Source organism: Heterocephalus glaber, unplaced genomic scaffold (assembly GCF_053883595.1).
Source record: "Heterocephalus glaber isolate CG9 unplaced genomic scaffold, H.glaber_assembly_v1.0 deba00001444, whole genome shotgun sequence".
Classification (NCBI taxonomy): domain Eukaryota; kingdom Metazoa; phylum Chordata; class Mammalia; order Rodentia; family Bathyergidae; genus Heterocephalus; species Heterocephalus glaber.
In genome coordinates this window covers 7444950-7471773 of record NW_028258297.1, presented here as the reverse complement: position 1 = coordinate 7471773, position 26824 = coordinate 7444950, and the positions used below count along the sequence as shown (strand labels likewise).

The following is a 26824-nucleotide window of genomic DNA, read 5'->3' as shown; positions in this document are numbered from 1 at the left end:
GATTTCCAAAAGCTGTTTGAGTATTGGTTTTATTAACTATTTGTTATATATGCAAACTTGTGACAAGTTGTCTTTTGTGTGTGTGTGTGTGTGGTACCAGGGATTGAACTCAGGACCTTGTGGTTGTGAGGCAGGTGCGGTGCCACTGAGCTAAACCCTGGCCCACCAAGTTGTCTTTTGAATTTTAGCTTTATTCAGATGACAGATTTTGTTACATGAGTATGTCACGTTATATGGTTCTCTATATTGTGCAACCAAAGTCTTGATTTATATTTTAGATTTATCTGTGATGGATGCTTGAAGAAAACTGCACGAACCAGGAAAGAAAATAAGTTTTCTGCTAAAAGTAAGTTTCATTCTTACAGGTAAATCTTGCTAAGACTCTTTAAAGCCTAGTTTAAAAGAAACCATCCAAAATGAGTTAGTTTTAATCTTATTTAAAGTTATTTGACCAGGAGCCGGGGATTTAGCTCAGTAGTTTCGCCGCCTGCTGCACAAGAGCAAGGACCCGAGTCCTATCCCCGGTACCAAAAAAATAAAGTTATTTGACCAAAGTAAAGTAAAGTGATTCTATTAGCTACTGAAAGTTGAGCTGTAATGCGCTTTTGAGAATGAAATTTATTCCTAAGAGTAAGAATTTTCTGGGCTGGGAACATAGCTCAGTGTTAGAGTACTTAGCTATATGTGTGAGGCCTTGCATTCAATCCTCAACACCACACATACAGAAAAATTACCAAGAAAAACATTTGTAAGATACACAAGATGAATAACATGTTTTTTATTTTCCTGTATTCTTTTTTTTTTTTTTGGTACTGGGGATTAAACTCAGAACCTTGGGCTTTCAAGGCAGGCGACAGAACCACTGAGCTAAATCCCCAGCTTCCTGTATTTGTTCTTATTTGGAGCATTTTGTAACATGGGCCATATATGGAAATGAGTGGCCAGCCCCTTCCCCCACCCCTACCCCCAATTGATTGTATTCACTGCTTCTGGCATGCTAGGCAGGCACTATACCATTGAACTACATTCCCAGCCCTTGTTTGTTTCCCCAGGCTGGCCTCAAACTTAAATCCTCCTGCCTTACCCTCCCGAATAGCAGGCACTACAAGATGTGCACTGCTGTACCCAACTCTAGTCTATGCTACTTATTAGGACTACTTGTAGGCCTCACATGACATTTCCTTTCAGAGGAGGGGGTGTCAGAAATTTAACAAGTAATTGACACTAATCTCACTGTAGAATTTGATTTAGTTTTGTAGATGGCTTTGCAATATTTTGCTGACCTATGGGATCACTTTGATTCCTGTAGTGTTTCTTAAAATGCTTAATATATCCCCCTTCTCCCCACCCCCACACTGGTGATCAAACTCAGGACCTTGCATTTGCCAGGCAGGTGCGGCGCCACTGAGCCTAGATCCTTGGCCCACTTAATCATTACTATAATCTAGGAAAAATGCACATGAGTGTTCATTGTTGAACAGTTTCAACACTTCTGAAATCAGAAACTTTTTTTTTAAATGCTGGGAAATAACATTTAGAAATTAATGAGTGTCATGCTTGCTTCAACAGCACATGTACTTAAATTGGAATGATTCAAGGTCGGCATGACCTCGGCACCAGTATGAGACACAAATTCACAAAATGTTCAGTTTTTCAAAAATACGATCTACCTTGATAACTTTTTTAAACTCCAGCTAGTGGGCTGGGCATGGTGGTGTCCACCTATAATCCCAGCACTTGCAAGGCTGAGGCAGAAGGATGACTGAGAGATGAAGGCCAGCCTGGGCTACATAGTGAGAGTGACTCTGTCTCAACCTGATGCCACTTCCCACCTCCCCAAATCCAGCTAGTTATTCTGTTTGTGTTGGAAAAACAGATACACATACAAGATTTGAGTATGGAACTTCAAAAGTGACAGTAAAAATTGAAAGCTTGTTAACTTTAGGAGATATTGAGCCCAGGGCCACCTTGGTAACTTTTAATGTTTACATTCCTAGGGTTGCCATCTACCAGACTTGGCACCTTTCTGGAGAATCGTGTGAATGACTTTCTGAGGCGACAAAATCACCCTGAATCAGGAGAGGTCACTGTCAGGGTTGTTCATGCTTCTGACAAAACTGTGGAAGTCAAACCAGGCATGAAAGCAAGGTATCTAGTAATTTCCCTCTTTTTTGGATCCACACTTACTCATATCTAGATATTACTATTGATGAGTTCAATCTGAATGACATATGACCCTCTCCACCTGTCTGAATTGTATAGGTTTGTAGATAGTGGAGAAATGGCAGAATCCTTTCCATACCGAACCAAAGCTCTCTTTGCCTTCGAAGAAATTGATGGTGTTGACTTGTGCTTCTTTGGCATGCACGTTCAAGAGTATGGCTCTGACTGCCCTCCACCCAACCAGAGGTAGGTAGAACTGACTATGGCTATCTTCTAATTTGTGTGGCGGTTTCAAGTTATAGCAGGAAAGAAAAAGCATAGTAGACAGGAAAACGTTAAGTGTGCTTGGTTTGGAAATGTAAAAATCTCAAGTATCCAGTATTATTAAAGTGAAAGAGATTAACAGAACCAACTCCAAAACAGAAAATAACTCCTCAATACTATTCTTCCATGGATTGAATAGCAGCTAGAAGTTGGAAGTGGAAACGAACTCACTGGTTTCAGAAAATGGGCTTAAATCTGTATTGCTAATGATAGTTATGTGTAAGAATGTTATACAAATGGAGTAGGATATGGTTTAGACAAATTTCTATCTCCAAAAAAAAGTGTAAAAGCCAGGATAGAAATTCTGTCAAAATGTTCTCAGATGAACAAATACTGGTTGGTGTAGTGTGTGTTTATTACTACTGAGTATTTAAAATATAGTGAAGCCAGGGGCAGAGATTTAGCTCAGTGGTTCCGTTGGCTGCCTGCCTTGCAAGTGCAAGGTCCTGAGTTCTATCCCCCCCCCCCCCAAATAATACATATATGTAGAATCCAGAGGCTCACAGAATTTCCTGAAGGGTTCAGTCTAGTTATTTACCAAGCATTACAAATGACAGTATGAGCAAAAGGCACAAGATAAAAGGGGACAGTATTTTTAGCTGCAAAAAATAACAAATTATGTGATTTTTTTCTCCCTGTTTAATATAGGAGAGTATATATATCTTACCTCGATAGTGTTCATTTCTTCCGTCCTAAGTGCTTGAGGACTGCAGTGTATCATGAAATTCTAATTGGATATTTAGAATATGTCAAGAAATTAGGGTAAGTATATCAATAATGACTTTTTTAAAAAACAATGTGGCATTGTGGTGTGGGACATAGGCTAAAATATGTTAATATGTGACTTTTTTATTTCCTCATCTTCATTCTTTTCCTTTGGGGGGAGGGTTACCAGGGGTCGAACACTGAGCTAAATCCCCAGCATCCTCATCTTCATTCTTACATAGGGAAACTATAAACCTAAGTGGACCTCCAATGAAATTAATGTTACCAAGAGAAAGAAAGGACTGTTTCCCTAGTTAATGTATCCTGCTTTAGTTTTTATTGTGTTTTGTTTTTTTAGTTTTTATTCTGTTAAACCATTGGGTACAGTTTGAAGTTTAGTTTGTTACTCACATGAGAGCAGAATTTTAGACACCTTTGATCCCTTAATATTGGGCTGTGATATCAAACTAAGTTCTGGAGGTATTCTTTACCTTTTAAAGTACATACATCCAGGGGAATATTTGCTACATACTTCTCTTGTTAAAATGGACCTGTTTTCCTTTGCTTTGTGTCTTTTGGGTCTTAAAATGCAAATTTGGGATTTTTTTTTTTTTTTGGTACCAGGGATCGAACTCAGGTCTTTGCACTTGCGCAGCAGGCGGCAAAACCACTGAGCTAAATCCCTGGCCCCAATTTGGGATTTTTGATACACAAGACTCTTTTAAAATTCTCAAGAATTTTGATCTGGTACTGACCTGTATATCTAAAGTTGTTATCATGAGGGAAATCACTGCTTTCTGTATTGGCTGCACCTTGTGGATTAAAGTGTAGCATTCTGCCTGGGTGTTGTGGCACAATGGTAGGAAGATATGCTTGAGCCCCAGGAGTTTGGGGTTAGATTCGGCAACATGATGAGACCCTGTGGCCTCCTTATAAAATGTAGCACTCCATGCAGAATAGATGATCTCTTTTAATGCTTCTTTTGTCTCAGATATACAACAGGGCATATTTGGGCATGTCCACCAAGTGAGGGGGATGATTATATCTTCCATTGCCATCCTCCTGACCAGAAGATACCCAAGCCCAAGCGACTGCAAGAATGGTACAAAAAGATGCTTGACAAGGCTGTGTCAGAACGGATTGTACATGACTACAAGGTCAGTCAGAGTCTGGCATTATGCTAATTATCATTTCATTTTAACAAACCTTCTCCTGACTTTACCTCTTTCATGTAATAGGTAAAATTATACTAATTTGACACAGTATTTTTATAAAACATGCTATTAGAATTTTAGATTAACAGATCTGTTGTGAACAATTAAAAATGGATTCTTAATAAGCTGTGCCATTTTAAACATTGATGAATATAAGCTATCTGGTGATCTGAAGTACTAAGTTAAAGTGTCAGCTGGAGATCTTTCTAAGCAGCCTAGCCACTCATTCTGCAGCAACAACATAGTTCTCTGAACTGCTGAAGTTAAGGCTGCTGAAATGTCAGTAGTGGCCTACCCTGCATCCCCTGTCTCTGAGACAAGGGGTAGGAAAGGCCACAGTGTGGATGTGGATGATTTTACCCCTACTTGGGGTCTGGCAGTATAATTTCCCACTTTGTAAAATAAAGGCAGGTAATATCCCTGTCTTCAAGTTTCTCAATGTTCATGACACAATGGCTTAGATATAAAATCTCTGGCAACTTTCAGAAGACATTTTAATCTTATATTTTTCTTGTATCATGTAGTCAATGCTTTAAAAAAACAAATTCCTGTTTGCTTGGATATTTTCATAGGATATTTTTAAACAAGCTACTGAAGATCGATTAACAAGTGCAAAGGAATTGCCATACTTTGAGGGTGATTTCTGGCCCAATGTTCTGGAAGAGAGCATTAAGGAACTGGAACAGGAGGAGGAAGAGAGAAAACGAGAAGAGAATACCAGCAATGAAAGCACTGATGTAAGGGTGTTGTTTTTGTCCAGTGTCTACCTTCATTTTGACAAGTAATCCAGAAATGAGCTTCAACTTCCAACTTATGAAAAGAACTCTTTAAATTGAACAAGAAATGTTGGCTTAGGTTACACCAGAGCCAGGTGTGGTAGCACACACATGTAGTCCCAGCACTTGGGAGGATGAGGCAGGAAGATTTTAAGTGTGAGCCAAAACTTTAGTAACCTAATGAGACCCTGTCTCAAAATAAAAGATAAAGTCTGGGAATGTAGCTCTCTGTGAGGGACCTGGCTTCAATCCCTAGGATCCTTGCCCTGCACACACACACATCCAAGTTACACTTGGCTTATTTTACTGGTTTTCAATCTTTTTAACATCAGATACCTTCTTAATTTTATATTAGTCTTTGAGTAATAAAAAAATGATAAAAAGAAATGGAGAGAAGCCTTGAAAAACTGACAGGAGATTAACCTTGAAGGCATAAATTATGAATATTTTAGCTACTGGCACACGTTTTTTTTTTGGTTCCGGGGATCAAACTCAGGTCCTTGTGCTTGCGTAGCAAGCGGCAAAACCACTGAGCTAAATCTCCAGCCCCACTTTTGTTTTTTTAAACAGTGATAGAACCTAGGGCCTCACATGCTGGGCTAGTGCTCTGGCAGTGAGCTGCATCCCAGTCCTCTCCTCCCACCACTCTTAGCTATTTATTATGCAGTATGAAGGCGAAAATATCCCTGTCTAAATGAGTACAGGAAAGAGAAAACTAAAAATACTGATTTTGGACTGGGCCTTTTCACTCTTCATGACAGTAGGACTAAAGTATAAAATCAAAGAGAGAAACATGGCCTTGTAATTTAAATTAATTGGTTGAATGATTTTCAGGATGGGTTCTGTTTTTTTTTGTTTTTTGGGGGTTTTTTTTTGGTACCGGGGATCGAACTTGGGTCCTTGCGCTTGCGCAGCAGGAGGCAAAACCACTGAGTTAAACCCCTAGCCTGTTTTTGCTTTGTTGTGAAAGGTTATAAAATTCTTTTTTTTTTTCGGTACTGGGGATCGAACTCGGGACCTTGGGTTTGCGAGGCAGGCGCCGGAACCACTGAGCTAAATCCCTGGCCCCTAAGGTTTTAAGATGGAGTAGGAATGGAGGTATTCTCACCCCTTGTCTCCTTGAACTCTTCACCATCCACACTGTTGCATGCTCCTTGATTTCCTAATCTGAATCTCAAATATGTTTCACTCTGGAGCTCTTCCAGGCAAATAAAAATTCGGGCCGAGAATTTAGCTCAGTGGCACCGTGCCTGCCTCACAAGCTCAAGGTCCTGAGTTCTATCCCTCGTACCAAAAAAAAAGCTTTAATGCAGGTTGCTGGTCTTCACAGATAGAAAGTTAGCACAAATACATTAGTAAGCATTAGATCGCTTTTAAATAACAGCTTAAGAAGCAGACAGTGGGTGAACCAAGCCTAGTGAAACAAAATATAAGCATGAGTATAATCTGTAGTTTCAAAAAACAGAATCTTTTTATATTCAGTGTTGTTTACATATTCCTTCCTAACAAAAACTTAATTATTTTCTTCTCTTTGTGCTACCCTGCAGGTGACAAAGGGAGACAGCAAAAATGCCAAAAAGAAGAATAATAAGAAAACCAGCAAAAATAAGAGCAGCCTGAGTAGGGGTAACAAGAAGAAGCCAGGCATGCCCAATGTGTCTAATGACCTCTCACAGAAACTCTACGCCACCATGGAGAAACACAAAGAGGTAGGAGGAAGCCTACAGGAGTTGTGAGCAGCAGAGCAGGGTTCATAAAGCTGCCCATGTCGGTTAGCACTGTTGATGAAAGCACCAGGCTACTGTAACCCCAGAGGCCTGAAATCATTGGAGGGATAATTGGGAATAAAAAGGGTGCTTAGAGTGGGTTGTAAGACGGTGTTCAGTGTTAAACTGTGTGGCTGTGTTATACACCCAAGTGGGGTTGGATTGTGTCTTATTTAAAAGTCTGAGCATGGGCTGGGCAAGCTGCTGCATGCATACACTCCCAACTGTGCTAGAGGATGAGGTAGGAGGATTGTGAATGCAAGGCAGATTAAATCTAGAAATGCAGAATTTTAAAGTTAAAAGATATATATATATATATATATATATATATATATATAATTTTTAATAAACTAAAAAGGGCTGGAGATGGCTCAGTGAGAGACTGTTGAGGCATTTTCCTTGGGGAGAGGAGGTAAAGAAATAAAATCTGTAGTCACAGTTTGACTAACCTTACTACTTACAATAATCCTCTTAGGTAGCATCAGTTTTTCAATAATCATTGCTGAACTTTGGTTTTTTCCCTCAAACATAAGCTCATCTGTCACCTCCCTTTATTGCCAATTATTCCTCAAATGATTTCAGGTCTCTGAATTTTCAGAGGCCTGGTGCTTACAGAAGTGGCAGTTCTGATGGGGACGCTTGATTTTAATTGTCGAATTAGAACTAAATTGGTTAAGCAGCCTCTACAGGTGAGAACTAAGTAGGCACAACCCCCTCCTGGAGAGGAATTTGTTACCATCATGATGGTAGATTTCTCTGGTTAGGGTGCTCGAAGCATCTTTTCCCACAATCCCCTCTGCTACAACCCTCTGTGGTTCAGCACTGGCCACCTGATGTGATCAGCACGGTGCCTGAGGTACAAGAGGCCTGCCAATGGTCATGGCTGGGCCAGTGAAATGGAGAGTCCTGAGGTCCAGTGGGGGGGCCTCAGGAATTAGGTGATAAATGTTAGCAGTTCGTAGTTGTGAGCTTTTTCAAGTAATATTTCATCCCAAAAAATCCTAGCATTCCTGGAACAATGGGGAAAGGCCCTGAGAGTATATTGTGATAGCTTTGACTTCCATGGTGGACATATTCATGGCTTCCATCTTCGGAGCTCGAATCACAGGCTGAGAAGGTCGGTTATAAAGTCAGGCATTCGCTTTGGTGTAGCATAACAGAGAAATGAATGTGCCTGGCTCAGTAATTGCCACTGTTGCTGCCAAGGTGAACAGATTTTCATTCTCCCAAAAGTAGATGAAAATAGTGGGCTCCATGCTAGTTTTTGTACATATTCCTGATTTCTTGAGATAATGCTTTGGATTTGACTAGTTTAATCAGAATTTCTAGTTATGTGCTAATTAATTTCAAATATGTATTACCAGCTTCTTGAGGGGGGTGCTTTTTTGAGACAGGCTTTTGCTATGTAGTTCAGGCTGGCCTTGAACTTACTGTATATCCAGACTGGCCTAGAACTCATGGCAGTCCTCCTGGCTCAGCCTCCTGGGTGCTTTGGTTACAGATGGGCACCAGCACACCTGGTTTCTTGTTGCAGCCTTTATACTAAGCTTAATGGGAACTGGTGGTTGTTACAAGTCTCCAGACTTAATGAACAAAAATTTTACTGCTTCAGCGATAAGGACAAAGAAAATAATTGCTTTTATCTCTCCCAACCCCACTAACTTTATTTTAAAATTTCAAACCTATAGGAAAGCTGCAGAGGAACCCTTATGCCATTTCCTATGTTTTCTTTTTATCTTATTTCAGCAAATAACTTCTAATAAAGAAAGCATGATTTTACATTTATCCAGTTGGTTTCATGTAATTAGATTTGGTTTAAACAATGTGAAGTAGACTTAAGGAAAAATGTCCACTGTACATGCGCTGGACCTGAGCCTCATTCTTCTTGGAAGGAATTACTCAGTGAAGTGGACAAGATAAAAGCATGTGAATTTTAGGTGGATTATACTTAGTCTAGGAGAAAGCAGAGCAAGAAAGGAGAGGGCAGTGTGGTGTAACTCCCCTGTGTCCACACATCCCACCAGGTGCTGTCAAATCCTTTCTGCCTCAGTGGCACTGTGGGTTTAGAGTCAAAGTGAATATGTCTCTTCCACAGGTCTTCTTTGTGATCCGCCTCATTGCTGGCCCTGCTGCCAACTCTCTGCCTCCCATTGTTGATCCAGACCCTCTTATCCCCTGTGATCTGATGGATGGGCGGGATGCATTCCTCACCCTTGCAAGGGACAAGCACCTGGAGTTCTCTTCATTGAGGCGAGCCCAGTGGTCCACCATGTGCATGCTTGTGGAGCTGCACACGCAGAGCCAGGACCGCTTTGTCTACACCTGCAATGAGTGCAAGCACCATGTGGAGACACGCTGGCACTGCACTGTCTGTGAGGTAGGTGGAAGGTCATGAGAGGAGGGGGTTGGCACTGTGTGCACCTATGAGTCTCATGGTCTGAAGACTTTCGCAGACATATGTGAAATGGCCTGGAGTAGAAGGGCCTGACATCATGATAGTAGCAGAGTTTTGCAGTAGTTTTATTCTATAAAAACCTCTAAACTAAGCAGAGTATCTCAAATGATATGAATGATGAAATATTGAGAGTTGATCTGCACCTTCTGTGTTTTTCTTCAGGATTATGACTTGTGTATCACGTGCTATAACACTAAAAACCATGACCACAAGATGGAGAAATTGGGTCTTGGCTTAGATGATGAGAGCAACAACCAACAGGCTGCGGCCACCCAGAGCCCAGGAGATTCTCGCCGCCTGAGCATCCAGCGCTGCATCCAGTCCCTGGTCCATGCCTGCCAGTGCCGCAATGCCAACTGCTCCCTGCCCTCTTGCCAAAAGATGAAACGAGTTGTACAGCACACCAAGGGCTGCAAACGGAAAACCAATGGCGGGTGCCCCATCTGCAAGCAGCTGATTGCTCTCTGCTGTTACCATGCCAAGCACTGCCAGGAGAACAAGTGCCCTGTGCCATTCTGCCTCAACATCAAGCAAAAGCTCCGCCAACAGCAGCTACAGCACAGGCTCCAGCAGGCCCAGATGCTGCGCAGGAGGATGGCCAGCATGCAGCGCACTGGTGTGGTGGGGCAGCAACAGGGCCTGCCCTCCCCAACTCCTGCCACTCCAACCACACCAACGGGCCAACAGCCAGCAACCCCGCAGACACCCCAGCCCCAGCCTACCTCTCAGCCCCAGCCCACCCCTCCCAACAGCATGCCACCCTACTTGCCCAGGACTCAAACTGCTGGCCCAGTGTCCCAGGGTAAGGCAGCAGGCCAGGTGACCCCTCCAACTCCTCCTCAGACTGCACAGCCATCTCTTCCAGGGCCTCCACCTGCTGCAGTAGAAATGGCAATGCAGATTCAGAGAGCAGCTGAGACACAGCGCCAGATGGCCCAGGTGCAAATTTTCCAAAGGCCAATCCAGCACCAGATGCCCCAGATGACTCCCATGGCCCCCATGGGTATGAACCCACCTCCCATGACCAGAGGCCCCAGTGGGCATCTAGAGCCAGGGATGGGGCCAACAGCAATGCAACAGCAGCCCCCCTGGGCCCAAGGAGGACTGCCTCAACCCCAGCAACTCCAGTCTGGGATGCCAAGGCCAACCATGATGTCAGTGTCCCAACACGGGCAGCCTTTGAACATAGCTCCGCAGCCAGGGTTGGGCCAGGTAGGTGTGAGCCCACTCAAACCAGGCACTGTGTCTCAACAAGCCTTACAAAACCTCCTTCGGACTCTCAGGTCTCCCAGCTCTCCCCTACAGCAGCAACAGGTGCTTAGTATCCTTCACGCCAACCCTCAGCTGTTGGCTGCATTCATAAAACAACGGGCTGCCAAATACGCCAACTCTAATCCACAGCCTCTCACTGGACAGCCTGGCATGGCCCAGGGACAGCCAGGGCTGCAGCCACCAGCCATGCCAGGTCAGCAGGGCGTCCACTCCAGTCCAGGCATGCAGAACATGAATCCCATGCAGGCAGGTGTGCAGAGGGCTGGTCTGGCCCAGCAGCAGCCTCAGCAGCCACTCCAGCCACCCATGGGAGGGATGAGCCCCCAGGCACAGCCAATGAACATGAATCATGGCAGCATGTCTTCCCAGTTCCGGGACATGTTGAGACAACAGCAGATGATGCGACAACAGCAGCAGCAGGGAGCAGGGCCAGGAATAGGCCCTGGAATGGCCAACCACAACCAGTTCCAGCAACCCCAGGGAGTTAGTTACCCCCCACAGCAGCAGCAGCAGCAGCGGATGCAGCATCACATGCAGCAGATACAACAAGGGAACATGGGACAGATGGGGCAGCTTCCCCCGGCCTTGGGAGCAGAGGCAGGAGCCAGTCTACAGGCCTATCAGCAGCGACTCCTCCAGCAGCAGATGGGGTCCCCTGGTCAGCCCAACCCCATGAGCCCCCAGCAGCACATGCTCCCAAACCAGGCCCAGTCCCCGCACCTCCAAGGCCAGCAGATCCCAAATTCTCTCTCCAATCAAGTGCGTTCTCCCCAGCCTGTCCCTTCTCCACGGCCACAGTCCCAGCCCCCCCACTCCAGCCCATCCCCAAGGATGCAGCCTCAGCCTTCTCCACACCACGTTTCCCCACAAACCAGTTCCCCACATCCCGGACTGGTTGCTGCCCAGGCCGCCAACCCCATGGAACAAGGGCATTTTGCCAGCCCAGACCAGAATCCGATGCTCTCTCAGCTCGCTAGCCATCCAGGCATGGCAAACCTCCATGGTGCAAGTGCCACGGACCTGGGACTCAGCACCGATAACTCAGACTTGAATTCAAATCTCTCACAGAGTACACTAGACATACACTAGAGACACCTTGTAGTATTTTGGGAGCAAAAAAAAAAAAAATTATTTTCTCTTAAGACTTTTTGTACTGAAAACAATTTTTTGGAATCTTTCTTAGCCTAAAAGACAATTTTCCTTGGAACACATAAAAACTGTGCAGTAGCCGTTTGTGGTTTAAAGCAAACATGCAAGATGAACCTGAGGGATGATAGGATACAAAGAATATATTTTTGTTATGGCTGCTTCCCCAGCCTTTTTTCCCGTGTGTGTGTGGTTCAAGAGTGCACTGGGAGGAGGCTGAGGTCTGAAGCCCCCAAATGCTCCTGCCTTGCACCTCCAATAGGTTTTATTATTTTTTTTAAATTAATGAAAATATGTAATATTAATAGTTATTATTTACTGGTGCAGATGGTTGACATTTTCCCTGTTTTCCTCACTTTATGGAAGAGTTGAAAACAACATTTCTAAAACCAGAGGACAAAGGGGTTAATGTTACTTTAAAATTACATTCTATATATATATATAAATATATATAAATATATATTAAAATACCAGTTTTTTTTTCTCTGGGTGCAAAGATGTTCATTCTTTTAAAAATGTTTAAAAAAAAAAGCCTTTCCTCCCTTCAAGTCAACTTTTGTGCTCCAGAAAATTTTCTATTCTCTGTCTGAGCGTAAAACTTCAAGTATTAAAATAATTTGTACATGTAGAGAGAAAAATGACTTTTTTCAAAATATACAGGGGCAGCTGCCAAATTGATGTATTATATATTGTGGTTTCTGTTTTCTTGAAAGATTTTTTTTTTTTTATTTTTACATCTAACAGGAAAAAAATGAAAAAGAGGGTAAGAAACGATTCCGGTGGGATGATTTTAACATGCAAAGTGTCCCTGGGGTTTCTTCTTTGCTTGCTTTCTTCCTCTTCATCCTGCCCCACCCACCCAACTACCCACACACAAAAAACTTTCTGTAAAACTTGAAAATAGAAAGCAAAAACCCTCAACTGTTGTAAATCATGCAATTAAAGTTGATTACTTATAAATATGAACTTTGGATCACTGTATAGACTGTTAATTTGATTTCTTATTACCTATTGTTAAATAAACTGTGTGAGACAGACACTCAGGCTTTGATTCACTTTTTGAGGGTCCATCTATGTCCTAGATAACACCGGCCTGATGCTTAGGCTGCAAAGGGAAAAGGAAAGGATTTGTTCTCAGTCTCCTCAACTATTCTGTACGATGAATTCTCAAATTGATGTTGATAAATTGGTTCAAAGTTCGGGGAAAAACCAAGCCATTACTCCAAATATGTCAGATTTTGTTATCAGCTAGGTATCAAGGTTGAAGTGATACTAGTCTTCTAACACCTTGATAGGACTTCTGCAGTCCTCCCAGGATAACCTAAAGGTCTAATAACATCTTACAGAAAGGGCAATAAGCACCTAGAATGGAACACTGCCCCCAGTCACAAGGAACTCCAAAAAGCAGTGAAAGCAGAAGATTGATTCTTTTACTTGATACACTTTAATTGGGGGGATCCGGATGAAAGAAAATATGCAAACTCTAGACAGCTGAGTAACATTACAACAAGATGATACAGATAAGATCCCTAGGCTTTTCTGTGCAGCCAACAAATACAATCTCCAGACATGACTTAACTGAAGTGCATGCTCACAATGAAGTTACTCTGTTCAAATGACATATGCCAGTGTCATAAGGAATAAAATGCAAAAAAACTCACTTCAAACTACACATTTTTTTTTGGTTGGCACCAGGAATCAAACTTGGGACCTTGGGCTTGCAAAGCAGGCGGCAGAACCACTGAGCTAAATCCCCAGCCCAGCTACACATTATTGAAGCCAAATACCTAAATAAATGGCACACGTACTTTATAGATCAGAAAACCTAATATTAAACCAATAATTATTGATCTAGAGATTCAATGCAGTCACTATCTGAGTATCTGCTGGCATTGCCAGAATAGCCAGAACAATCCTAAAACAAACCTGGAGTAGCATTTCCTGATTTCAAAACTACTGTGAAGCTATAGTACGAAGAATGGTTCTAGGACAAGGACTCCTAAAGATCAATGGAACAGAACTGACCGCAAGTAGAATTATATTTATGGCCAATTGATTTTTTTTTCAAGGTTGCCAAGACAATTCAATTGAGAATCTTTAAACCAACAGTGCTAGGACAACTAGGATTTACATTTAAAAGAATGAAAGACCTGTACCACATACCAAATGAAAATCCAAAACTAGGTCCAGTGGCACATGCCTGTAATCCTAGCATTTTGGGAGGCTGAGGCAGAATGATTACACGTTGAAAGTCCAGGTAGAGCAATTTGGGACTAAGCAAGATACTGCCTCAATAAATAAATTACATTATGATTTAGATCTAAAATGTCAAACCAAATTTGTCATGATCAGAGGTTGGGCCTGGCTGGAAGGAGCAGGTCACTGGGGGGTGTGCCTTTGGAGAGTATACCTCCCTTCATGCTTTCTGCTTCCTGGGTACCATGTATTGAGCACTTTTCCTCTAATATTCCTCTCTGTCCTGCCACTTCTGCCTTGGATTGAATCTTCTGAAAACTGAGCCAATATAAACCTTTCCTCCTTGAATTTTCAGGTATTGAATATTTTGTCCCAGCAATAGGAAAATAAGACAGATTTTGTTATCGGAGAAGTGGTTCATTGCTGTGAGTTATAGCTGACCATGTGGTTCAGAAACCTTTGGAACTGGTTTGTGGGAAGAATTTGGAAAGCTTGGAGATGCTAGCTAGAGCAGTCCTAGAATGCTTTAAACAGAGGGTAATGGGTGATTATGGTCAGAGCTCAGAAGATTAGAATGCTGATAGGAATACAGATCTTAAAGGTCAGGGTCAAGAGTTTTCAGCAGGGAAGAAGGATCCATTGCCAATTTGACTAGAGCCTATGTGTGTTAAACTCTGGCAAAAGTTTGTCAGCCTTTCACCACGTCCTGAGACTGCAGAAGACTGATGGACTAACTGAGCTGACAGGAACTTTCAAGGCACCCCAGTGTTCAGGGTGTGGCATGGGCACTGCTGGTCTATAGCCAGATATATAGTACAATCAAGAGAAAACACCAAAGCTGAATGATTTGAAGTTAGTTTCATCAGAAACATGATTGCTGAAATAATTAGTATTAAAAAAGAAGCCAAGTAGGCCTGGATTTACCTCAGTGATGCCATACCTGCCTGCCAAGCACAAAGTCCTGAGTTCAATTCCTGGTACCAAGGGAAAGAAAAAAGCCAAATAGCTAGGCATGGTGGCACATGCCTATAATCCCAGCACTCCAGAAGCTGAGACAGGAAGATCATCCCAAATTGAAGGCTAGCCTTGGCTACACGGTTTCAGGCCAGCCTAAATTACATAGTGAGACCCTGTCTCATAACATAAAACAAAACAAAACAAAAGTACTTTGCATCAGGGCAATAGGAAAGATGGTTTGAGAAAGGCATTTAGGAATAAGCAAGAACTTACCCACCCATCACAGGGTCAAAAATGCAAAAATGTAAACATTTCATTTGATAAAGCCCCTGGGCCCCCTGCTGCAGAAGGGCTGGCTAGGAAATTGGTTCCCTGGGATTCATTTCACTATGCTTAGCCATCCAGATAGTCAGCATATATAGCTATGGTCCAAGGTGACCAGGCTACTCCTTGAGCTGGTGGCAGACTTCGGCATCATCCACATGGTGCTAGTTTTTCTGGCATGCAGAATTCAAGAGTTGTGGGGTCATGGAAACCAGGCAGTGTGCCCCTGACAGGGCAGCACATGAAGCAGTGAGAATGACGTGACAGCGTAGTAGAGACCCCAGGAAGTTGGAAATGCCAGGAACATACATACAGAATATAGAAGGGAGGTAGCCCATGAGAGAGGCCATGTGGGCTGCAGCCAGTAATGACATAGAGATGGAGTCACCCAGGCCCTTTGGAGCTCACATCTTGCCACAACCTGCCCTTGGTGCTGGACATGAAACTACAAGCTTTAATGTTTGCCCTGATGGTTTTCAGTCTTGCTGTGATCTGATTTCTTTCTATTTCTCCATTTTGGAATGGAAATATTTAACTTGTATCATTATATGTTGTAAGTATTTAACTTTATCTTTAAATTTTCAGCCAGGCTCATAGCAAAGAGTTTGCCTTGAATCTTAGAGGACACTTTGGATTTAGGCCTTTCAGCAATTCTGGAACTCTTAAGACTTTGGCAACTGTGGTATTTGATAGATTTCCCTCCAATTTAGGGTGGCTGATGTATATAATAGCTACCTTCTTCTTCCCAACATGCCCCTATTCCCGCCAAAAGAGTACATCACAGGCTTCTCCAGTCCCTAGCCACTACCTCACTCAACCCCACCTCAGCTCCTACAAGCCCCATCCCCGCTCCTATAAAAGACTCTCCCTGTCCCAGCCATATTGCTTTTGTCTCTCCTTTGTTCAGAGACAGCCTCGCAGATCGTCTCTGCAATAAAGGCTTGTTGTGGCCTGGTCTGGTCTTGGTTTTCGGCTCTTTTACCGGACAGTATTAGAGATGGACTAAATGCTTTTTGAATGAGTTGGATATGAATCTGTTGGGGACAGGAGTGTAATGTTACAGTGTAGATCTAAAATATCATCCAGAAGTCTTGTGTTTGGATGTGGGGCCTAGTCGGAAGTGGCAGGTCACAGGGGGCATGCATTGGGAGAGAATATCTCCCACCCTTGCCTCCTCCTTTGTCTCTTTGTCTCCTGTCTCTGTGGGTTGAGCACCATTCTTGCTCCTTGTCCCTCTGCCATGTCTTTTCTTTCTTGGAGCCAACCAACCATGGACTAAATTCTCTGAAAACAGTAAGCCAAAAATCTCTCTTTTAAGTTGCATCAGTATTTTGTACTAGCAATGGGAAAATAACTAAGACAATAAAAAAGAGGCTAAAACTACAAAATAAGGAAAGGAGGGAGGGAAGGAAGGAAAAGGAAAAAGAATATACATGGAATAAGAATATATTTTCATATGCAGACTATATAAATATTACATTGAACAATAAAAAGATGTTTGAAATGAGGAAAGGATTAAAATAGACATTTATTCAAAGAAGAAATACAAATGGCCAATAAACATACGAAAAGATGCTCAACATCATTGATCACTAGGAAAATGCAAGTCAAAACTGAGTTACCACCCCACACACCTTAAGATGCCTATTATCAAAGAGATAAGGGCCAGGGATTTAGCTCAGTGGTTCCAGTGCCTGCCTTGCAAGTGCAAGGTCCCGAGTTCAATCCTCGGTACCAAAAAAAAAAAAAAAAGAGAGATAAGACAACAGCAAGTGTTGGTTAGGATGTGGAGAAACAAAGCCTCATACACTGCTGGTGGTTATGAAAAATGAAAAGCAATGTAGCAGTCCCTTTGAAAAGTCAAACACATGCTGGCACTGTGGTGCAAACCTGTAATGCCAGCACTCATGAAACTGAGGCAGGAGGATTGCAAATTCAAGGACAGCCTGGGTTACCAGAAGTATTTAAAAACTGTTTATTGAAATAATATCACAAAACTTTCCAAATAAGAGAAAAGATTTTAACATATAGATAACTGAGGCATATAGAATCTGAAATTGCCATGATTAGAAAATAATTTCTCCATGATACATTATAGTCAAAATCTGGGAAGTCCAACACAAGGACAGAATCTTAAAGGCAGTTAAAGAAAAGCAACAAACTACTTTTAAAGGAAAGCCCATTAAGAATTACAGCAGACTTCTCAACACAAACTTTAAAGGCCAGCAAAACTTGAAGTAAAGTGTTTCATCCCTAAAACAAAACAATTTCCAACCAAGGCTTATATATCCTGCAAAACTATCTTTCAAAATTGATGGAGAACCAGGCATGGTGGTGCATGCCTGTAATCCCAATGCACTCGGGAGGCTGAAGCAGTAGGATTATCATGCTTTCAAGGCCATCCTGGGCTACATAGTGAGTTCCAGGCCAGTCTGAATACACAGCAAGACCCTGTCTCAAAAAACATTTGAGGGCTGGGGATTTAGCTCAGTGGTTTTGCTGCCTGCTGTGTAAGCACAAGGACCTGAGTTCGATCCCTGATACCAAAAAAAAAAAAATTTGATGGGTTCGGGGATGTACCTCAGTGGTGCCACCTCTGGCTGGCAAGCAAGGTCCTGAGTTCGAGTCCTGGTGCAAAAAATTTGATGGAGAAATAAGATATTTCCATGATAAGGAGCACTTAAATTCATGACCATGAAACAAGCACTCCAAAAAATTCTCAAGGATACTCTAGAAAGAGACAATGAAGCTAACAATGACAAAGGGTTTAATAGAATGGATACACCAGGTAGGGTGAGCAGTACGTAGAAGGGAAAGGTAAGGGATCAGCCACAGGAAAGTAAGGCAATAACAGAAATAAGTCAATACCTATCAGTAATAACTCTCAATGTGAATGGTCTCAATTCCCCAATCAATACACAGACTGGCAGATTGGATCAAGAAACAAAATCTGATAGTATGCTGTATACAAGAAACACATTTCACCCAAAAAGAAACTCATAGACTAAAAATCAAAATGATGGAAAACAATATTCCATGCAATGGGGAACCCCCCCCCAAAAAAACCAGGTGTATCTACCCTATATTCAGACATAGTGGACTTCAAGACAAAACTGATTAAAACAGGCAAAGAAGGTCACTACATGTTGGTTAAGGGAACAGTCCAACTGGAAGAAATAATTACTAACATATATGTATCAAATAACAGTGCACTCAACTTTACAAAACAAGTACCATTACTAACTAAGATATATCATGTAAAGGTACAAATTCCCTATGATGAATGTCATCATATTGTATACCTAAAATTTTTGTACCGATAAACTTAATGAATTTTTTTTAAAAAGTACCACTGAACATAAAAGACTAGATAAACATAAACACAATTATAGTGGGGCACCTCAGTGATACCCTACTATCACAAATAGGCTGATTAATCAGACAAAAAAATCAGCAAAGAAGTATCAGAGTTGAACAAAAACTTCAAGCAAATGGATTTAATAGATATGTATAGCCGGGGATTTATCTTAGTGGTGCCACCACCTGCCTCGCAAGTACAAGGTCCCAAGTTCGATCCCCAGTACCAACAGCCCCCCCAAAATAGCTACGTACAGATCCACCCAACAACTGAATACACATTCTTTTCAGCAGCACATAGAACCTTCTCCAAAATAGACCACATACTAGCCAATAAATCAATCTTAAGTAAATATAAAAGAATCGAGGGCTGGGGATTTAGCACAGTGGTTCCAGCACCTGCCTCGAAAGTGCAAGGTCCCGAGTTCGATCCCCGGTCCCCCCCCCCAAAAAAAGAATCGAAATTATACCACACATATTATCAGATCATAGCATAATGAAGTTAGGAACCAACAACAAAAGAAAACACAAGTTATTCAAATGCTTAGAAACTAAACAATACACTCAAATAAACAATGGGTTACAGAAGAAATCAAGGAAGAAATAAGACAGGTTCTAGAACTAAATGATAATGCCTGTACAACATACCAGAACTTGTGGAACACAATAAAAGCAGTCCTAAAAGGAAAATTTATAGCTGTGAATGCCCACATCGCAAAAAACAGGACAAGCTCAAATAAATAACCTAGCAATAAACCTCATGGTCCTGGAAATACAAGAGCAATCCAAATCCAAAGGCATTTCAAGGAAGAAAATTATAAACATCAGAACAAAAATCAATAAAATTGAGACCAATAAAACAATACAAAGGGTACTGAAAATTTGGTTCTTTGAATGAATAAACAAAATCTAACCCCCCCCAAAAGGAAAGACCCAAAATCAACGTAATTAGAAATGCAAAAGGTGGCCAGGCGTGGTGGCACATGCCTGTAATCCCAGCACTAGGGAGGCTGAGGCAGGAGGATTGCTGAGAATTTGAGGCCAGCCTAGGCTAGTGAGTTCAAGGCCAGCCTGAACTACACAGCAAGACCCTGCCTTAAAAAAAAAAAAAGGTGAAATCACAATGGACACTGCCAAAATTAAAAAGATTAACAACTACTTCATAACCTGTCCACTAATAAATTGGAAGATTCCTAATAAATTAGGGATAGATTCCTAGATACATATGAATCACCAGATCTGAACTAATGAGATTTTAAAACCATGAATAATCCAAGACAGGATTGAAGCAATGATAAAAGAACCTATCAACTAAGAAAAGCCCTGGTCTATATGGGTTCACTGCTGAAGTCTACACAATCTTCAGAGAAGTTCTAACACCAATACTCCCCAAGGTTTTTAATGAAATTGAAAGGGAAGGAGCACTCCAAAGAAAGCCTGGAAACTACCATTATCCTGATTCCAAAACCAGATAATGGTCCAACTGAAAAAGAGAACCATAGGCCAGTGATAGTGAACTTTTTAGAGCTTTCAATGATAATGAACAGCAGGCTGCACCACGTGTGCCATATGTTTGCCACCACTGCTGTCAGCCAATCTCTTGAATAAATATAGATGCAAAAATCCCCAACAAGATACTGGCAAACAATGCAACAAATCATCAAAAAGATCATACATCATGACCTAGTAGGCTTCATCCCAGGGATCCAAGGATGGTTCAACATACACAAATCAATAAATGTAATACATCACATAAGCAGAAAGAAGGACAAAAATCATATGATCATCTTAATAGATGAAGAAAAAGTCTTTTACAAAATCCAATGTCCTTTCATAGTAAAAACACTGAAGAAAATAAGTATATAAGGACCTTATCTTAATCTGATAAAAGCCATTTATGACAAACCTACTGCCAACATCATATTAAATGGAGAAAAACTGAAAGCTTTCTGTCTAAAATCAGGAACAACAGGCCAGACTTGGTAGCACATGCACTCGGGAGGCAGAGGCAGAAAATTGCCAGGAGTTCAAGGCCTGGGCTCCATAGTGAGTTCAAGGCCAGCCTGAACTACATAGTGAGACCCTTCCTCAAAAAAAAAAAAAAAAAAGTCCTGTCCCAAGCACAGCCTGGGTCCCTCACCTGGCTCCAAGCTCCCTGGAACCAGCTCACCTGAGGATCGGACTCTGCCTTTGTTAGCAAGGGGCTCAAGGACTGTCCAGTTCCAGCCCTCAGATGATGCTAATTCTCCTTAAAACACTGTGGTGAGTGGATACCCTCGGCTGCTTTGCCTGGTGATTGACTGCACTCACTGGACGGGCTGGGGAGTTTCCCCTGGCCTGTCCCTTGGCACAGCATCTGCCTACATGAGTCTGTCCCCCACGTCTGTGATGCTTAGGGAGGCTCTTTCACTCCTGTCTCTCCAAGACCTAGAATAGAGCATGGGGCCCGCACAGAGTGCAGCTAAATGAATGGCAAATCAAGCTGAGTGAGTGAGTGGATGGATGGATGGATGGATGAAGGCAGGAAGTACACACACTCATTATCTGTTTGGTCCTTCCCTTCTGAAGACTCCTATGAATTTTTTTTCCATTCAATTTCATAATCCACTGAAAATTCTTGTACGAGGCCTCTTGAAGGGATAACCGGGTCAAGCAGTTGTCATGGAAACAGGAGAATTACAGCACAGGCAGCAGGGGACAGACCCTCATACTCCTCGGCCAACCATTCCTTTTCCTCCCCCAGCCAGCAGGATGATCCAAACCTCTGGCCCCAATTTCCCCCCACGATTGCTTAATTCCAGAAAATACTCCTGGAAGAAGCAGTGAAGAGGAAGAGGGGGAGCAGGTGCAGGAAGTCTGGGCCATTTCCCTCGCCGTGAACTTGGGGCTGGAGAGTCAAGGCCGCTTGCCCTGAAGCCCTCACCTTCCTTCTCTGTCTTCCCTGTGCTACAGCAGCAGCAGGAAGCTCTGGCTCACAGGGCCCCTCCACGCATTCCTCTGGTTCCATTCCAGGGCCACAGTGGCCCCCACGGACAGACAGCCTCTGCCAGAGGCTGCCTTCTCTCCCCTGCCACCAACTCCAGCATCTGCATGGTTTCTGTTCACTCTAGAAGGGACTGTGTGTAATGGTGGGAGCACCCCTGACATGTGCTGACCCCTACGCACCACAGGCTACAGGGGCCACTTTGCAGGGGAAGGGTCCAGTGTGAGGAGGTGGATTCACATTTAACTATAGTCAGTTTAGGGGATGTGATTGGAAATATGGTTAATGTTTATTAGTTTGGGGGGGGCGGGTTGAGATAAGGTCTTGCTTTGTAGCCCAGGCTAGCCACCAACTTGTAGTGATCCTCCTGCCTCAGCCTCCCAAGTGCTGGGATTACAGGTGTGCACCACCACCATGCCTGGCATGGTGAATGTTTAAATTTAAAAATTTATTACAATAAAAGACACATAGCTACAAGTCCCCCTCTAAACCCACCCCCTTACTTCAAACTTATTCCATTGTTCTTGTCACTTTCTTTTTTTTTTTCTATCCCCATACCAGGGATTAAACTCAGGACCTTGAACTTGCTAGGTAGGTGTAATGCCACTGAGCTACCTCCTCGGCCCTTCTTGTCAATTTCTGAAACAGTTCTGGAAGTCCCCTTTCTTGAATGTCTTTAGTTGTGTTGTTGTGGCTGCCTTGATGTCCTGAATCCATTCAAAACATTTCCCTTTAATAGTCATTTTGACTTTGAAAAAGAGTCAGAAGTCTCACGGTGCCAGATCCAGTGAATAAGGCAGATGAGGACACACCATTATGTTTTTAGGAGCCTGAATTTCCACTGGATGATGCTGGGCAGCAGCAGTCACCAGGTTTTTGATCAGATCTCATAAACATACACAGGAAAGCGGACTTCCAGGACTGCTTCAGAAAGTGGCAAGAACAATAGGATAAGTGGTTTGAATGGCAGGGGAGTATTTTGTGGAAGATTAATGGCAATGCGTGTTTTATTTTAATAAATTTTTAAAATGTAAATATTCCCTGTATGTTTTGATCACCTCTTCTGAGTCTGAACAGCCAACTGGGGTTGGTAGTGATGGCACAGATCCAGAGCTCCTGGACACAAGGACAACACACTGGGTTTCTGAGCAAGGACACCGTGGCCATGGAGGTTGAGGTATTTTAGGACATGGCAGAAACACTAGGTTCTCCCAACCACTCAGGGAGCAAAAATGGAAAGAGGGGAAATGGATTGTCTCCTAGAGTCAGCTCAAAGATACAAAGATGCTATAAAGACAGGCAGCAGGTCCCAAGCCTCCGCTGTGTGACATGACTTTATTTCTTCATTTTTTCCTGTGCTGGAGTTGAACCCAGGATTGCACATGCTACAAGGTTTTGGCCTGGATTTAAATATCCCCAAGGGCTCATGTGTTAAAACTAGGTACCCAGGTGAGGGCACTCCTGGTGAGCCTGTGGGGTGATGTGTGGAAACATAAGCAGTGGGAAGCGACGTCATGGGGCCATGGCCCTGAGGGGATCTTGAGGATGCAGCTGCCTCTGCCTCACACTCTCCATGGTGTCCTGTGCTGCTGCAGGGGCCCAGGGACCATGGACTGAAAAATGAACCCGAAGCCCAGCCCTGGCAAAGTCAGCCAAGCCTGCTGAGGAGTCTCTGGCTCTAGCGGGGAAATGACACTCAACGGCCTCATGATAACCTGGTGATGCACGTGGCCTGCCCGGGAAAGTGTGTGGGGCTGCAATGCAGCTCTCCCATACAGAATGGACAGTGCAGTTTCCATCCCTGTCCGCACCCTTGCTGGCCATGTAGGTGGCCTAAGGACTCTGGAAGCTGAGGTAGGAGGATCACCTCGAGTTTGAGGCCAGCTTGGGCTACATAGTGAGACTATCTCAAAAACAAAACAAAACAACTATTGGCAAAAAAGAGGCCAGGTGTGTGTGATGGAGCATGCCTGTGGTCACAGCACTCAGGAGGCAGAGGCACGAGTATCACAAGTTTGAGGCCAGCCTAGGTTACACAGTAAGACCGTTTCAAAAAACAAAACGAAACAAAACAAAACCACAAGCCCAAAACTCCACTGCCGGGTAAGAGCCACTGCTATGAAGCTTTCCCCTGAGAGCACTCCCAGCCAAGTGAGCAGACTGAATAGAGCTGTTTTCGTGGCCCCAGCGCCAGAGGTGAGTTGGATTCTAGTGACCAGAAGTAGAACGGTTGGGGAATTCCTGAAATAGCCACAAGAGGGCACCCCCAACCTGTGACTAAACTCACTTCAAATCTGGCTGATAGCAAAGCTGTCCGTGGGTAACAATTCTAAGGGACCCAGAGGGAAGGAGGAAAGTGTGCAGCAAGATTTCACCAGCTACCTGGTGCTGAAGAAGCAAAATTTGGAGGATTAGGGCTGCCTGGTCAGAGGGAGCAGAGGACACTTGGGAGATTTCTTCTACAAGGGCAGCTAAGCTGCACTTGAAGGATAAGAGCTCATCCTAATGTTTAGGGCAAAACCAGAATGGACTGCCCCAGTGAGTCCCACAAGCCAGCCATCACAGATCGAAGTGACCTACTGCAGTGCCACCTCTAGTGCCCACCCCAGTCACTACAACCCGGTATCCATAAGGTCCAGTGTGCGATGAAATATTCCTGGACCACAGAAACCAAGACAACGGCATCCACTTCAAAGAATTATCGGTCAACAGACACAGGCACACGGATCGCACCAAGAGTTGGAATTGGCATAAACGTGTTTACAACTACTGATATCTTTTAAAGTATCATTTACAGCGAGGCATGGTGGCACACACCTGTAATCCCAGCATTTTGGCGGCTGAGGCAGGAGGACTGCCAAAAGTTCAAGGCCAGCCTGAACAACACAGTGAAATGCTGTCTCAAAAATATAAACACAAACAAAATATAATTTACAAAACGGAGGAGGCGGGGGGGGGCAACCCATTTTCCAATCACCCTTCCCTCTCTCTTAGACAGAAGCTATCTTTCACTCAATAAATTCTTTCTACTCTTAACCTCCGTTGTTCCTAGAATTCATTCTTGGATTTTAGAGATCATGAACTCGGCATGTTGGACATCTAGCAGCTGTAGCGTTTTTCAAAGCCACTATGAGCCTCATTCCAGAAGTTCCAAAGATGATAAAAACTGATGGAAAGATGGAGCCATCAGAATCATTCCTTCTGGAATTCCTCTGTAATTTCTTCTCTCCCTCATCGATAGTTCCAGTTCTAGGTTCTCAGGGAAGAGGCTCAGGAGGTCGCGCTCCAGCACAGCAGACCTGGCCACAGGTGGAGGGCGCACCCAGGAGGAGGGGACAATCCAGAGTCAAGTGGGCACAGACTTGGGGCACCTCCAGGATTCCCTCCCAGGATGCATGAGTAGGACTTTGGCATCCTTGGAATAATAAAAGTCTCTCTTCTTGGGTGGGGTGCGGGGAGAGGGGGAGAGGAGGAGAGGAGGAGAGGAGGAGAGGAGAGAGGAGGAGGGGAGGAGGGGAGGAGGGGAGGAGGGGAGGAGGGGAGGAGGGGAGGAGGGGAGGAGGGGAGGAGGGGAGGAGGGGAGGAGGGGAGGAGGGGAGGAGGGGAGGAGGGGAGGAGGGGGGGAGGAGGGGAGGAGGGGAGGAGGGGAGGAGGGGAGGGATCTATGTAACAATCTGCAGAGGATCTTTATGCTGCCAGGTGCAAAACCCTAATCAAAGAAAGGGCTGCAGTGTAGCTCAGTGCTCGGACACTTGCTCAGCATGCTGAGGCACTGTGTTTAATCCCAGCACCGTCAGAAAAGAAAAAAGAAAACGACAGAAATCCAGGAGAGACTCAGTAAGTGGAGAGAAGGGCTACATCTGTGGATTGGAAGATTCAATGTATATATTAGGACTGTCGATTCCATCCAAACTGATCTATAGTTTTAATGTAATGAGGTCTATTTTTTTTATGTACTTTTTTATTAATACATGTTTGCAATACATTATGCTGATGCTAATGTGCACATGGAAAGACAAAGGGATAGGGGAGTCAAAGCTATTTTTGCAATTTTTTTTTTATTTTGTAAAGAACAAATCATCACTATCCAAATGTAAGTCTTATTAACCTATAGTAATCAAGATTTGGAGAAAGAACAGACACATAGTTGAATAGTCCAGAATAGACCCACACAATTGGTCCATGGCTTATCTGTAAGGGTTAATTAATGATTAATACATGGGAGAAAGGATGGTCTTTTTTTTTTTTTTTTTAACAAGGTCTTGTTATGTAGTCTAGGCTGGCCTTGAACTCGTTATGTAATCCAGGTTGGCTTCAAACTCCCCTGGCCAACAATCCTCCTGCCTCAGCCTCTAAAGTGCTAGGATTATAGGTGTGTGGCATCACACCTGGCAGGGCAATCTTTTTAGCAATGGTGCTGAAACACCTGGACAACAAAATTCGAAAAATGCAACAACCACAACCAAAACGCTATACCTTACATCAAATATAAAAATTAACTCAAAATGAATCAGATTTAAATGTAAATCAAATAATGACACTATAAAACTGATAGGAGAAAATCTTTGAGACTATGGGTCAGGCAAAGAATTTTTAGAGACAACTCCATAAAGCACAATTTATGTTTTAAAAAAGGATAGAGAGGGCCGGGGATTTAGCTCAGTGGTTTCGCTGCCTGCTGTGCAAGCACAAGGACTCGAGTTCGATTCCCAGAACAAAAAAAAAAAAAGGATACAGAGCACCGGGCATGGTGGTGCATGCCTGTAATGCCAGCACTTGGGAGGCTGAGGCAGGAGGATCATCTCCAATTCAAGGTCAGCCTGGGCTACATAGTGAGTTCAGGGCCAGCCTGAACTACAAAGGGAGACCCTGCCTCAAAAAACCAAACAAACAAACAAACAAAAATGGATAGAGACTATGGCTACAGCTCAATGGTAGAACACTTGCCCAGCATGCTTGAGGCTCTGGATTTGATCCCCAGCACCAACAATTTAAAGGTTTTTAGAGAAAAATTAGACTGCATTAGTATTTAAAACTTTTGGTGGTGTTGTACTAGGAACTGTAACTCTTGCCAGACAAGTGTGCTACTATTGAACTACCCCCTCCCACCCAAAACTTTTGCCTTACAAAAAGAATTAAAAGACAAGCCATGGACTGAAAGTATCTCTATAATGTATATACAATAA

General features: G+C 43.2%; 1 protein-coding gene across 2 annotated transcripts in view; it reads left to right on the top strand.

The window, feature by feature from the left end:
- Window positions 1–12860, top strand: part of LOC101711512 (histone acetyltransferase p300) — a 79535-nt gene extending 66675 nt beyond the window's left edge. For both annotated transcript variants that reach the window (XM_004845533.4, XM_004845532.4), the window contains 9 exons: window positions 279–346; window positions 1998–2148; window positions 2263–2409; window positions 3136–3249; window positions 4184–4349; window positions 4979–5143; window positions 6730–6891; window positions 9044–9325; window positions 9566–12860. In XM_004845533.4, coding sequence (XP_004845590.2) covers window positions 279–346; window positions 1998–2148; window positions 2263–2409; window positions 3136–3249; window positions 4184–4349; window positions 4979–5143; window positions 6730–6891; window positions 9044–9325; window positions 9566–11764 — 3454 coding nt within the window. In that variant the 3' untranslated portion in view covers window positions 11765–12860. The remainder of the gene's footprint in view (window positions 1–278; window positions 347–1997; window positions 2149–2262; window positions 2410–3135; window positions 3250–4183; window positions 4350–4978; window positions 5144–6729; window positions 6892–9043; window positions 9326–9565) is intronic.
- Window positions 12861–26824: the final 13964 nt, after the last annotated feature.